At 36.2% G+C, this 15469-nt stretch overlaps 1 protein-coding gene and 1 long non-coding RNA gene across 27 annotated transcripts in view; one reads left to right on the forward strand and one right to left on the reverse strand.

Annotated features, from left to right (window-relative positions):
* The window catches only part of cdc14ab (cell division cycle 14Ab), a 75350-nt gene that overhangs the window by 53201 nt on the left and 6680 nt on the right, over nt 1-15469 (reverse strand). For 25 of the 26 annotated variants that reach the window (XR_015521280.1, XR_015521282.1, XR_015521281.1 and 22 more), the window contains 2 exon segments: nt 13562-13637; nt 4401-4493 (listed from right to left, as the gene is read on the reverse strand). Coding sequence is in view for 6 of the 26 variants with exons in the window: in XM_087303072.1 (XP_087159198.1) it covers nt 4401-4493; nt 13562-13637 (169 nt within the window). In the remaining 20 variants the exon portion in view is untranslated. 26 annotated transcript variants of the gene reach the window in all.
* LOC147838482 (uncharacterized) lies at nt 459-3882 on the forward strand. Its single transcript, XR_015521827.1, has 2 exons — nt 459-3566; nt 3601-3882. It is a non-coding gene; the product is annotated as an uncharacterized LOC147838482 (long non-coding RNA).

Genomic DNA, 15469 nt, shown 5'->3' on the forward strand with positions numbered 1-15469 from the left:
TGGCTAGGTGACAGAATCCAGCAGTGCAGTGCCAACATGATAAAGAAACGTAGGGGAAAAAGCCGCATGCAAATAGAGCGCAAAACAAACATACATTGGTGTAGCTAGTATAAAAGAAGCGTCACAAATAATGAGATTTTAAAATTGTATTGCTGTTTTGTCTATAGAAGACAAACTAAGAACTTTTGAAGATTGTTATATTTGATTGCAAAACAAGTGTAAAAAAGAAGTGTATTAATTTAATAAAATTATGTTTTTGTGAAATCCCAGAATAGATTCTCAGAAAATGTGAATATTGCCCATTCTTCATCTCCTGTCCAAAAGAGGTCACTCTCTTTTGAGATGCTCATGTTCTTGTTCAATAAAATAAAAATAAAAAAAAAACTGTCAAAAATTGGATCAGGGTGGGGCCAAGTTGAAGCGCTCACTCTGATCCGCCGGACTCTGCAAGGGTTGGGGAAATTCCAAATTGAACCTAAACAAACAATTACAATTAACTTAGGATTGGCAAAAAATGAATGAATAAAATCGGGAAATGTAACCAGAAAAACCTAAGAATTAATTAATTAAATAAAAAAAATTACGAATAAATAAAAAAGGTCAAATAATTAGCCAGCAGCTAGCTTTCTGCAACTCTCACATGGTCACCCACTGAAGTTAAGCAGGGCTCTGCCCGGTCAGAACCTGAATGGGAAACCACATGGAAAAGCTAGGTTGCTGCCGGAAGTAGTGTTAGTGAGACCAGCCGGGGATGCTCAACCTGTGGTCTGTGTGGGTCCCAACGCCCCAGTATATTGACAGGGACTCTATACTGCTCAGTGAGCACCGTCTTTTGGATGAGACATTAAACCAAAGTCTGTTGTCGTAAAAAAAAATCCCAGGATATCTTTCGAAAAAGAGTAGGAGTTTAACCCGGGCATCTTGGCCAAATTTGCCCACTGGAAAATGGTTTCAGAAAAACAATCTCCATCCACACTACACTGTCTAAAATGCTTAATAAATCACGCTCACTGGGCATGTGAATATCTTTCGCCATTCGTAGATGGCTCGTAAAATGATTCCATTTAAATAAACAGTGAATTTGTATATGGACAAAGGCTTGAAGGTCCTATTATTTATGTTTTGAATGTTAAAACTTTACATTTTTAAACCTTATCAATGAATTACACAAATTGTTCAAATTTTTGTTAGCTAGATGTTTCAGAAATACTTACATAGTGTTTGTTGTACATGCATTATGATTTCTTGTTCGTGTTTAGTACAAGTGGACAAAAAAAGTGTGGGCTCTACTGTTAATATAAATGTGGGTTTCATTAATATAGCCAGATAGCACAGATTCAGGCAAATTGAACATTTTAAATGAAATAATCACTAACTAATCGATACTGGACATCTCCACCAGGTCGACTTGCATTAAAATTTCTGACCTCACAACCGAGGCAAACAAATCTTTAAGACCTCCAGGACTTGACAGCATAAAAGATGAACTAGGAAAGGTCAAGTGATTGTTTGTGAAGGCTGTATTTGTTCAGAGCGTTATCATTTGTGCAGGAACTCATGAAATATGCACCAGCCGAACAATTAGCTGAAGAGTTCAGCGGATTAAGTTCAGTCCCGTGAGAAGGGTCAGCGCTTGTTTGTTTGCGTTGCGCCCTACTGTCCCATGTGACCCAGAGAAATGATGGAGGATCTTGGCCCAGCTGTTCAACCAGCACAAATAATCTCCTGCACATGATAAAACTAGGTCGTCTACTGCAGGGCAGATCAGCAGCGAACATCTGCGCTTGCCAGAGGAGACCATCCCACACAAGGCTGGATCAATAAAAACCTACTTACAGTAGATTCACTGTAAGAGCAGAAAGATAAACGCATTTACCGCACACAAAGACTGACAAAACCAAAGCATATGTGAAACAGAATCGTGGTTTTATGAACTTTGGAGATGATACTGTATGATGTGAGAGAATTATATTTATAACAGGTCCACATTACTGAGTTTATAGGAGAGAAACCTCACGTCTCAAGAGGTTGGGTTTTTTTTAAGGTAGCTAAAATGAGTTTCCATTTAAGACAACTATATTAAGACCAGGATCAGGGTTCAGACTAAATTTGGACTCAAAGGGTAAATGTGACCATTCTTCAGAGATGGATTTCAGGGAAATGCTTCAACTTTGAGAAGCACTTGCAAGATAATTAGGATTTAGGACAGATTTATTGTGGATTCTTTATCAGGATTTATTAATATTTTACTTTATTTTAACATACTTTAAAGTGCAATTTATTCTTGTGATGGCAGAGCGGAATAAATAATAAATAAAAAAAATTCTATGGACATGAGACAAATCCAAAAAGAGGATTTATGATGGCTCGCAGCCACAGCATCACAACAGTACAAAATCAGATTATGCAAAAGCCAGATTAAAACTCATCATGGCCCTCTTCCAATGGAAAACACACGAAACATAAGTTCCCTGAAAAAAAAAGCATGCTGATATTGTATAACACTACCTGCCCTTTCAGTTCTCTTATATTTCAGGTTGTGGATTGAGAAGAAACGTAAACAATGGTTTCTTTGAGTGAAACTGGAGAAGCATCTCTCATACCACTTCCTTTCCATGTTGCCATTTAGGACTCATCAATATTCATGAGGACAGAAGTGTTCTTATCACCAGGAGCTTATCTCATCGAGAGAGACAGGAGCTGCTTTGTCAGTACAAATATACTAAATAAATGCTGTGCATCATATTTAAAATTAAATATCATTCAAATATTGGTGACCAAGAATTGGTGCCGTGACCCTAGTTTGTGTTTTTTTGCATGTTTAAGACTTTGTAAGTGATTGAAGACCATTAGGAAATTAAATTTAGAAAAGAAAAAAGAAAAACTACAAGACCAGGAAAAAAAAACTATTGTACGGTACTGTTGGAGCAGGAGTTGCATGTAAACAGAAAAATTAAGTCATGAGACTTGGTAAATCTCCAACAAATAAGACAATGTATAAATTGAGGCAAAAAAACTGATAAACTGCATTGTTTTATGCATTTCTTAAAGAGAGACCTGGGTATAAAGATATATGTATACCTTGATAAAAAGTAAACAATGCCTCTTTGTAAAATATGTAAAAAGAAAAAAATATTACACTATTTGGCCTTGGCGGGGGCTTTTATTTTCACTAATAAAATATGGTTGAGCCCCACTCTACGAAATACTCAGACAATGCCACATTGTGTAGTTTTTTTACTTGTAAAAATCAACAGAACAACTCTAAAAAAACACAAAGTGATCCATGTCAACATTAGTTTCCCCAATGAAAAAGAAGATAAAAGACAATGCCTAATGACTTCAAGGCTTAGTAGTCGAGCACAGCTACTGAATGAGCATGCAGGTGGAGTTACATAAACCAACTTCTATAACATCAGTGTTTACATACAGACAGTCTAAACCAGGGGTGTGCAAACTTGGTCCTGGAGGGCCGGTGTCCTGCATATTTTAGTGCCAACTGCAATTAAACACACCTGAACAAGCTAATCAAGCTCTTTCTAGGCATACTAGAAACTTCCAGGGAGGTGTGTTGAAGGAAGTTGGAGTTAAATTATGCAGGACACCGACCCTTCAGGACCGAGTTTGGACACCCCTGCTCTATACGCTCTCATATAGAGTTAAATTTAATTTAAAATATGATTCCCTGTTTTGCACATTCTTTGTGATGTGGATTGAACACACCTTTCATTCATAATGGTCATTCATTTTCATTCATAATGGTCTTAAAGATCTTAAAGTTAACTTGGCGAAATGGTTTTCAGCCATTTAAGATCTTTTTTTAATGCCTATACTGAAGTAAATGTATGACCCCGCAAAAAAAAAAAAAAAAAAAAAAAAACAGTTTTACAAAGCAGGCTTATCAGAACGAAATACTGACCCACATTATAGCAGGCACCTGTGCTTTTCAAGTGCCATCTGAGCAATAAATCTGCCCGGACCGAGAGCGCCAGGAACAGGAAGAGAGTGTGGACGTCCAATGGCGTAATCAGCTCATGCAGTCACGGCGTTTCACAAGGGCCGCTGTGTACGTGGTGGGCTACATGAATGAATGCAGGGGAACAGGGCAAACGGGCACGCGAGCCAGTCGAGGATGGAGTTATTATGCCGCCACAACGCGGGGGATGTTCCAGTCAGTCAGCAGTCTGTCGCTCTCTGAGGGGGAGGCTGGAATGAGGACTCTGGCAAACATCCGACAAGACTCAGTATGAATTCTGCTGTCGATGCTGCGATGTGGGAGGACTGTTGGTTTGGACGGAAACAGCTGAGTGGCTCATTTGCAGAGCAGTGAGAGATTCTGCCCTGGGTGTGAATCCTTGAGACCGGCGAAAGTAATTAATAGAGGACAGAGGGATACTCACAGCATAAGCGCCGATCAGCACTGCGGCATTAGCCCTTTTGCGCTGGTCAAAGCTGGTGTAGTGCACAATCCTCTTTCTGGTCAGTGTAAACGACTGCAAAAAAACAAAACAAATGCATTAGACTACATACAAAGCAGCAGAATACTTTCAAATATAAAATTTATTCAACACTTAAAGTTGCATAATTCAACTTCCCAGTAGCTCCTGATTCTAGTATTATATAACAATATATAGGCCTGTCACAATAATCAATATATCGACTTATTGCACAACAAATTGACATGACCTCAATCATTTTTGGTGATGCGATAAATATTGCCCATACAGCAACATTTTAGCTGATTGCTCTGTCTCTGCATCTCATCCAATCTCTATTGAAGATGTCAACGTTAGTATGGTTTAAAAAAAAAAAAAAAAAAAAAAAAAAAACACTAGTCTTTACTATCTAACAACTGAAAATAGATCTGGTAGAGTATGTGGTCTGTTTTCTGTTTAGCATCCTGTGCTCTAAATTGACTTTGTTAAACATGTTATTTTTAAAATACATCCTAACATTCTGTTTCCTAATGATTAAAATTGCTCTGATTAAATTAAATCGTTTTAAGAATAAAATGTTATCTTTTTTTAAAAGAGTATACTTCTATTATGATGCTATTGCATCATACTTGCGTTATAAAAAGGAGTGGTATAAATAGATTTTTAAAGGACAATAATATTGTTTAATCGCAATAAATAGTGGTGTAAAATATCGTAGAGCAAGATTTGATAGTGACAGGCCTAAAGATACATTGTATAAGAAATAAACCATTAAAAAAAAAAAAAAAAAACACGACTCACAACAGTAAACTGCCAAATTAAACATTTTAGTGTAGAATTAAATGAATTCAAAGCAAGTTTATTAAAACAAAATAAAATTTACAGAAACGGAATTAGCACAAAATTGCATTAATCATTAAATAGCATTTTAAAGAAATCATTCATTTGAAAAAAAAAATTAATTTCTTTCAACTCTTATGCTGCATATGAATAAATCATGCGTAATTGACACGTGGCGGTTTAATCGCTTCATTTGCACATCAAATTCACTTCACAATATGCGGATTCACACCATGGGTGGGGATTCAGTCTGCTCGGTGGCTTTGTTGCTAAATGGCTAACATTGATTTTACTGAGAGAGTAGCTGTGCTTTAGGAAGGTTGAAAAACAACGCAGTGTCAGAGTGCACTAGACCTGGATGATGGAAGCTTTCAGTGGTACTTCCAACTGAGCAGAGCTAGGGCTGGGAGATTTGGCAAAACTGTAATCTCGATAATAGTCTTACAGAACGATAACAATATACATTTCGATACAAGTTGTTAACGCTTGCAAAATTAAAAGAGTACCCCCAACATTGACTGAAGCCACAAAAATAAGGGGGTCCAATAAATGCATAACATATTGTTGGACGATTAATTTTCGGTGACTGAAAATTCGGTGCAACTCAAATTTCAACACACTTTTGGATTCCCATAGTTACACATTTCTGCCGTGTGATTGGCTCTTAAATCAATATAAAGTAAAAAAAAAAAAAAAAAAAAAAAAAACAGTAGATGGCTGCATTCCAGCGGGAGCTGACCAGTATAGCTGGGTGGTTTTTGGTTTTGTTCTTCCCCCCCGCCCGTTAGCTGGAATGGTGGTAGAAAACGGGGCGGGGCGGGCAGCGGGACAACAAATGCTGAATATAAGCGGGAGAAGTTGGGTTCGGGTTAACAACTTGGCGGAAGCGGGATTCAAAATTTAGTCCTGCGCAGATCTCTAGACGAGAGCTTATTAATGCTATTGACATATATGACATTACATCATAATCCCACCCATGAAGTTGAGATTTTAGAGTTATTCACGTGTTAAGCACGTCAAACACTCATTTCAAACGAATTGCATCGCAGGATGTCTATTCTTGTCTTCGCATTGACTTAACATGTAAATCACTCGCGCTTGATGCTTCATCCACATCTGCTGTGAACGCACCATTGCTCAAATGAAAATTTGGAACTTTATAAAAATTTTAATGCAAATGTTGTAACTTAAACTACATTATCTATAATGTTTAATGATGTAAGCCATTTAAAGCAAATAGGTATTTGTTAAATTTACTAATTAAAAGTCATTTTTGTTTTAAATGTAAATTGTTAAAATTGTAAAGTATTATGGCTGATTGATAATGTAAACAAAATAACATTGCCTTCACTAGAGTATCATGTTGTAGAAAAACTCAAATAATATGTTACAGTCAGTTCTTTAAAATGCCATTTGACCAAAATCAAAACCTGCATAAAGCTTTTTGTTATGCAACTTGAAATAAAATAAAACACAAACTTAAGGAAACTGCATCAATTGTTAAACGTGTTGGTTTAATTCAATTAAAAATTTAAATATTGGTTAATATAAAACTCACTTCAAACCCATTTACTGTTAATATGACTGGTTAGATGTTTGGTAAACAGATTAAGAGACTGGCATCAGTATCAACCGACACTTGAAAATACCATTTCTCCACAACAAAAATAGCTTGAGGTGCTCTCTGAAAAACTCAACTCAATGCCTTTAAAGGGGATTTGGAGATGCTGTTTCAGCGTCTGCAGGTGAGCAAAAATGTGTGCGCAAAAGCGACAATGCGAAGCTGCTACAAGGCAACTCATGCGCAGACACATGACAAAAACCTCATAATAATCTGATTCCAAGCTGAACTGAAAAGCCCTCAAAAGCATCTGTTCCTGTGTCGCTCCAAATGCCACGGAGCAAAAGGTTTGGCTGGGGTGGGATAACAGTGAAATCAAACTGCCAGCACAACAAATGAGGATTCAAACTTGTCCACCTACAATCCGCCCCCAAAGAAAAAGACCTACATACCAAAAGCAAAACTGAGGAGAGGAATTTTCCAAAGCTCTCGAAGCTTAGAGTTTAAAAGAAACGTAGGAATAGATTGATCTCAGGACAGTCTCTCCTTTAAATTTAAGTTACATTTTCCCCTATTGCCCATTTTATTTCAGTATTTGCTACTGTTAAAAGTAAAAATTGATGGCTAAGATTACATTGAACAAACTAATTTGGAAAGAGAAGATTTATGGTCATCTTTTGGCAAAAAGTCTCAGAAACATGGCAGAATCCAGTCCAAAAAACTAATACAATGTCAGTAAGTTTTAAAAGGGAAGATTTAGTGGTCAATCTCTTACGGCGATGTTTCTCAACCATGTTCCCGTAGGACCACTAGCTCTGCACATTTTCCATTTCTATTTAACCAAATACACCCGAATGATCAGCTCATTAGCAGAGACTGAAAGACTTGGGCTGTTTTTCAATAAGTGAAAATCGGAGGATGCGTAAAAGTCTTTGATTTAGAGGATTCAGACTTGAGTACAAAACTCGCTCGAGAAGTCCCAGAAGTCATTGCGGCTGAATAAAGGAGGTGGGAAGCACAGCATTTTTTATAGATTTATTATTAAACTTCGAAGATATAACTTGTTTATCTCAGGAGAGAGCCGAGAGCCGTGGGAACCCGTCTGATTGAGTGTTTACAAGTGTCGAGTCCAGTAAAGGAGCTCCACATGGAAACTATTGTTTTGCATTTACCTTATGATTCAAATTGTTGCACTGTTCTCGCGGTCTCCCGAGTTCTTCCAAGGTAACTTGGCAAGACCGGTCTCCACGAAAACAAAGTCCGTTGGAATTGAGAAACAGCCTTGTAATAGGTGTAACAGACCAAAGAAACATCAAAACATGCAGTGCTGGTGGTCCTTCCGGACCATGGTTGAGAAACGGTGTCGCACACCGGATGCGCCGCTCGGCAATCCACCACGCAGCGACATGCTTTTTAGAATTCTAAGGCCCCGTTTACACTAATGTGTTTCAGTTTTAGTTTTAAAATGCATAAGTTTTGCTACGGTTACACCATCCGTCCACACTACGCCAGAGTTTGAGCACCGAAAACTTTTGGAAACGCTGAAGAGTCCTTTTCATTCTAAAACGCTGCTGCTCTGTCTCAGTGTGGATAGGGGAAAACGGAGACATCGGAGACATCTGAAAATGACCAGCCTAAATAAACTATGAGGGTACGCACACCAGTGCCACAAGTCGGTGGCTGTACGCAGCACCCAGTTACGACTCTGGACACTGTTTATATTTCAGCTGCACCTCAGAGCGTCATCCGAATAGTTTTATATTAAATAACATTTGAATGTGCGTGTCTGGTGTGTGATACTTTCAACTGTCATGTGTGCACCCTGTCGCATGGTTGGCCGAGGGGCGCATCTGGTGTGCAACCCCCTTTACGGTGTATTATAAAAAATAAGCCAATTCGTTTTTAGTATTAAAATCTAGAAATCATCCATTCTTAAAAAGCTACCAGAAACTAGTGAACCCTTATTTCTCAAAAACAAATCTATAAACAATACAATACAGAATGTTAAGTGATTTAGAAAGTGATCCATTAATTCGTTCGCTCAATATTGACATGAAACTATATTAAAACAGGGTTGAACCCGAATCTTTTTATACCTAAAGATAAAGCATCGACTATTTTGGAAAGTGAAGATCTTATCCTTTCTCTAGCCATCAACAGATCATCTGTTTTTACAGTGAAACTAACAGAATTAAACAAGTTTCACCTTCTGGACAAATTGATAGGCAGCTTAACGTTCATAAAACAGCAACATCTACATGCAAGAGGCAGTTATGCGGGGAAGAAATTGCTGTTGAATGAACAACTTAACTGGATAAAAAAAAATAATAATAATAATCTCAAGAAGATTCTCTGCTTTAAAAACACTATCTTGAGATTGCATAACTCCAGCAATGCTAGAAAGCCTATCTGATAATCACCAGATAATACTAGAACAGACACTAGCCAAGCTTCACTTCCTGCAGTTTGGTTCCCCCTCAGCCTACAACCGATCATGCAGGCCAAAAACTGATGAGGTTAGAAAAAAAAAAAAAAAAGTCATCTCTACAGCAACAACTTGTAAATTAAAAACAGGCGGGGGACATTCGCATGTGGTTGGATGGGTGTGGATGTAGTGGAAGTGGTTAGGAGGGAAACACACCATGCGTTTACTATAGGAGTTTACCTTTAAAATTCCAAAACATGAACACATGAGAGAACTACACCTCGCCAGCTTTAGAAACACAGAACAAAACACAAGACATAATGGTTGATTATAATACCTTTTGATGGTTTCAGAAAGTGGAAACGACAGCAGAATTTAATCACTACATGGACGCCATCAACTCCTTGCACACTTTGGGACTGGTCCTTTTCAGCTGACCAATCAATTTAAGTTAATCGAAAGCTAGTTTGTCGTATCTAGTTTATTTAATGATTAAACCTCAACTTTTAAATGTCCTGGTATACATTATATTGCACGATATAAAAGTTTTTATTGCACATTTCAAAACAAACTAGTTAAGTCCCTGTCTATAGAGAAATAAAGATGACTTAAAGCACCTACTAGAGCCATTATTAATACATTTAGAAGATAATTGGGGAAAGTAATCCCTTAATACTTTGCAAATACAAATCTGTCACTTGTTGTTCAATTTGAGTGCAAAGACTCCCGTATAAGGGAGCTGATTATGTAAATAGTGATGAAGGAAGCTCACTAGGTTTTGGAATGCAGTTTGTTTAATCTCAGAGGGCATGAAACCAAATATTAGCTCTTAAACGCTGTCCATAATAGTAATCAATTGGAAAAATCTCAAAGCTGATGGATTGGGGTGGAGGCAATGACCATCCCCATCACAACTGATACACGCAAAGCCGAATTCAGACATCTAATCCTCCTCCATAAATCCTTAGGACCAGCATGTACCACATGCCAAGCCAATGCCAGTGGCTCCTGCTAAAATCTGCGTAGATGGAAGGGAAAAAAAGATCACATCTAATCCCAACATTTGTTTTCATCTGATAGAGTGAAGGATCAGGCCTAAAAGATCAAGAACTGTGACATAACATGGCTTTCCCTGAAGCATCTAGATCAAAGTGCATTTCAGCAGATTTTTACTGGGTATCTTATGTTATGACAAGAGGGTAAAGAGAAAGATGTAGTGTAACCTTAGTTTACATTTGGTTAACTATAAATCGTGTAACCATGAAGGTGACTAGTTTAGTACACAAAGTGAATAAGATGCAACGAACTTAACCCCAGGTTACACTTAGAGAAGACTGTCCCTAAACAGCAATTGGATAAAAGAGAGTACTAAATGACTACTTACCAATTGGCCTGTCACAATAATCAATATAGCGACGTATGCAATACTTCAAGATGACCTCAAACATTTTTGCCTTTGCAATATATATTTACAAGTTCACAAATTACAATAAAGCCATTTTACAATAGCTATGTTTCCATCCAACTATTTTTATTCACACTTTGGATATAAAAAAAATTATGCGCATAACTGAGTAGGATAAACGTTTTATTCGATAAGAAAAGATGTGCATAAACTACGATGGAAACACTTACCGCACAAACTCCAGCATGTGCATTAAAAAGGTCATGTGACTTTCTTATAGGAGATCATGCGATGATAAAAAAAAATGTGTGTGAATGGATAAACCAGCAGGATGAGCACATTATAAAACATCTGAAATGTTGTTTTGGTCATTCTAAAACACCGTAACCGTTTCAGCATTAGTGTTATTATATTATTAATGACCTGCAGAATCAAGATCGCATGTGCTCCGCGTCTGACATCTTCTAACGCCACCGTGCGTTCACTACGAGTCAGGATTGCCTTCTGAGGCGCAGTCGTTTATTAAATGAAGAAAAGATTGATGCAGCTTCTCCTACTGCAGCAAATTCAGTTTTTACTTTTGATATTTGGTGCCAGTTAATCAGGAAGAAGCGACGATTTTGTTCGCTTTGACTCGTTGGATGGAAACGAAGCTTTTTTCGCATATCTTTTATGCGATAATCCAGTTTTGCGCATAAAATCCAAGTTTCAAATCACAGTATGTTGAAATGCATTTCAAAGTGACCCAGATGGTTTACCGTTTCTGGTAGAAATTTGAAGTGCAGATCTGTGCCATGCTCTTAACAGCTAATATTGGTCACAAAACATTGCACATTGGATATGAATTTGATTAGAACTACAAACATGATTAAAACTTAAACTACAAACATGCCAGACATGAGAAACCAAGGGTTAAGGGGAGATGCTATGGTAATGAAGTGTTTGAATGACTGTTAACTATTATAATCTAACCTAACCAAAATTATTTACTTCACTTCACTTTCACCACATTACATTTAATCAGCGTCAACACGGTGATAATTCCGAAACGGTAGAATGACAGAATAACCATTATTATCCAGATTACATATGTATATGAAATATTTTTATCAGAAATGTGGATGATGTGGCAAGATGATTGACAGGGCATGTAACTAAACAACACTACAGTCCAATAATTAGGAAACATACAGTAGTTAACATTTAAAGTGGATCAAAATCTTTCATGAAAGTTGTCCTAGAAAGATTTAATTAGGGGTTCAAGCGCGAAGTGCTGAAACCCTATTGTTAAGATTTTTATAATTATTATTTTAAAATAATTTAATATTTATTATAAAATAATTTTCTGTAGAATTATGTATCTGTCAGACCAAACCATAAAGCCTAGAGAGCTGAAACTTGGTCAAATATTAGCACACTACATCCTTGCCAAAAATAAGCCAAATTGGCCCAACAAAATAAACATTTACACAAAGTGTAGATTTTCTCTGCGATGCACCAGTTTTCTGCTTTATCATTTGATTTGTCCGAAACTTATTTTTGTGAACTAGTCCTAGGTTTTTCGCCTGATCAGAACCAAACAAGTTCCTATTCTTGTTTTAGGACAACTTTGAATCCACTTTAAATGTTGACTACTATATTTCCCAACATCCAAACTTGCATACTCTCCTGTTACAGACTCAAAACCACTTTTTCTTCATCAAAAAAGACATACTTTTAATATATACTATAAGTAGGCGAATTACGTAGCATTAGTGTTTTTTCCTACTCACCAAAATCAATTCAAAAGTATTTTTGAAACGATGAGATTTTTTTTCCTTATTTACAAACTCATTCCATTCACTTCCTTTACAAGCTTCTCTGTGCAGAGCACTCATAATATAGACATACAGATAGGCATGGTCCAGTATAAGATTCTGACGGTGTGTTGGCCTTGGATAGAAATATCCCGGTATTGTGCTCACTGCTCTATAATATATTCTTTTTAAATGTCTGGGTAAAAAAAACTAAAAAATTCCCCTCTGAACACAATATAATTTATTTTTTGAAATATTTATGATATTTTGGAACAGTAAACATGTCAGACTATATATGAATCATTGACTTCTGCTGTCATCATTTGTTTCAAAAACACATTTCTTTACAATTTAAAATGGTATCTTTGAATATTTTTTTCTGCTGGAGATACTGTTGTCCTAAAAAACAAAAACAAAAAAAAATGTAAACAAAAATAAAATCTTACCCATACCTTAGAAACAGTATTACAGAAATTTTGGCCAGTTTTAAACCTTGACTTTTTCAAACCGCGATATACCTTGAAAACCTTTTTTGTCCCCTGCCTACATACATATAAATATTATAAACGCAGGGACGATTGAAAAGCTGTAAAACATTATTTGTGGTAATCAGCTATGCACAGCAAATCTACTGGACCTGGAATATTCCTTCAACCTCTGTGAACTGCTGATCCTCACAGAGGCCCGAAGCCAAGAACAGCATGTAGTCCCAAGAGACACTCTTGGTCCACATTAAAACACTAGACAGGTGAGTCAAAGTCAAAAATAAAAGACAGCAGACACATGGCTAAAGTTGCACGTGACATAACCCATTGAACTTGTGGTCAAAGTAGCTTTTATTTAAAATAAGCACACATGGTTTTACCTTACAGACACGGCAAAAAATGTGCTGATGACTACATAAAGTAAGGGCTGAATGAGAGCTTTTCTAGCTGTAGTTTAAATTCCCATCACAAACAAGGGAAAGTCAGCACAAAAGACAGCCCAAAATATCCACTGTAAGGGTGTGAGCGTAGATTCCATGGCTTTATTGAATTTGCTGTGGCATACTGCACATTCTTCAAGAGGAACAACAAATCGAGCAGGTGTTTCACTTACCTTCAGCTTTTTGTTGAGTTTACAGCAGTATCTGTACAGCATAGCAAGGTTAAGGGGTCCAAAATCAGCATAAAAGCTATAATAGAGAAAAAAAAACATTGAATAAAGAGAAAAGCATTCATTCACACAATACTGAGAGGCAGATTACAGCTTAGGCTAACAAGTCAATGCAGAAGTTAAACTAATTTCTTGCGTCTTTTGGATTATATTCTGTTAACCTTTATTTTGATGGTCCGTTTGTTGAATTTAAGATGCATTGCAACTACATGCCAACTAATTCTCAATAGATTATAAGTAGACTGGTCGGTTGGGGTTAGGGTTGTGGTGGGGGTTAGTGTAAGTTGACATGTACTTGCAAAGTTTCATTCAGTCAGTTAAATGTCTGTTGAAGGAGCAGTATCAACAGATATTACGCAGACAGTCTACTAATCCTCAAATGGACCATTAACACAAAGAGTTACTTTATATTCAATTCATGTCAAGTTTACTTGTATTGCTTCTTTTACAATAATTATATTTTCAAAGCAGCTTTACAAAAGGTGCCCATTATTGCATTACAATAATGCAATATTTTAGAAATATTATTAAACATGGTCTGGATACTAAAAATCATGTAGTCCATTTACATAGAAAATTAATGCAGTATAAATCTGACGACTCTTATTATGTCAAAAGAAATTGGAAATTAGAGTTAAACTCTATAATAGAGGATGAAATATGGGAAGAGATATGCATGAATTGTCATAAGGGTAGAAGCAGTCAAATGTTGAATGAGTTCGACTGGAAGATGAAGTTCTTCAGAGTTCCACTGATGGTCCCCAAATTCGATAGTTCTTTACAATTATTACAATGCTGGAGAGATTGTACAGAAGTGGGTTGCTATGTTCACATATTTTGGGAATGTCCCAAAATACAAGTGTATTGACTGGAGGTTAAAAGGAAGATTAAGAAAGTTTAAGGATATGACATACCAATGCACTAGTATTTTGTTTTACCCATTAACCAAAATATGTTATATTTCAGGAAACATTTATAATATTTTGGAACAGTAAACATGTCAGGCTAAATTATTTAATCATTGACTTCAGCCATCTTTATTAGTTTCAAGAACACAGATTTCCTTACATTACATGGAGAAAAACACTTTAGAAAAATAAATAAATAAATAAATTTACCATAGAAATGGTATATCATGAATTTTTGCGGTTTTAAAAACGGCTGTAAACCTTGAAACCGGTTATCCTTCAATGCCTACTGCAGATTTGCAAATCAGACAAATCAGACATTTTCCAACAGACCTGGGCATTAGTCAAAACATACTTGCTCTTTAAAATGCTGTCAGGTGCTTTAATGTAGTTATTGCCCTAATATTGGAGTTTATTTATTTATTTACTTTTCTTGTTTCTTTTTTTTTAAATGTAATGTTTCTTTTTAAGCTATAGTTTATTATGTTTTATCTATTTGTTTTTTTTGTGAATGTAAACATTCTAAGTAAATGTTATGTGTATACTATGTTTATAAAAAAACACATTTAAAGATAAGTTAAAGTAGCAATCAAAAATAAGTTAAAGTTACAATAAAATATAAGTTATTATATACAGACATCAACCTGCAATCTTATAGCGTATAGGTGATGTCTATGTGTACATGTTTAATGAAGTGTGTTTGTGTATCAGGTGTATGTGTTATTATACAAAAATATGGTCTGATGTCTTTTTTTAGATATAAGCAACAACAAATAATTTTGTTACCATTTTTCTACAAAAACGGAACATAATTCATTCCAGGAACTCATCCTGCACCAGTGTTGTGTGTCAAAATATCTCTCAGAATGATGAGCAGCACATCAGTATTGTTTTTCACCCTCTTCTTCTTCCCACATCCGGAAATTCAAAATATATGATTGAC

This window comes from Danio rerio, chromosome 22 (assembly GCF_052040795.2).
Source record: "Danio rerio strain M-AB ecotype USA chromosome 22, GRCz13ab, whole genome shotgun sequence".
Classification (NCBI taxonomy): Eukaryota; Metazoa; Chordata; class Actinopteri; order Cypriniformes; family Danionidae; genus Danio; species Danio rerio.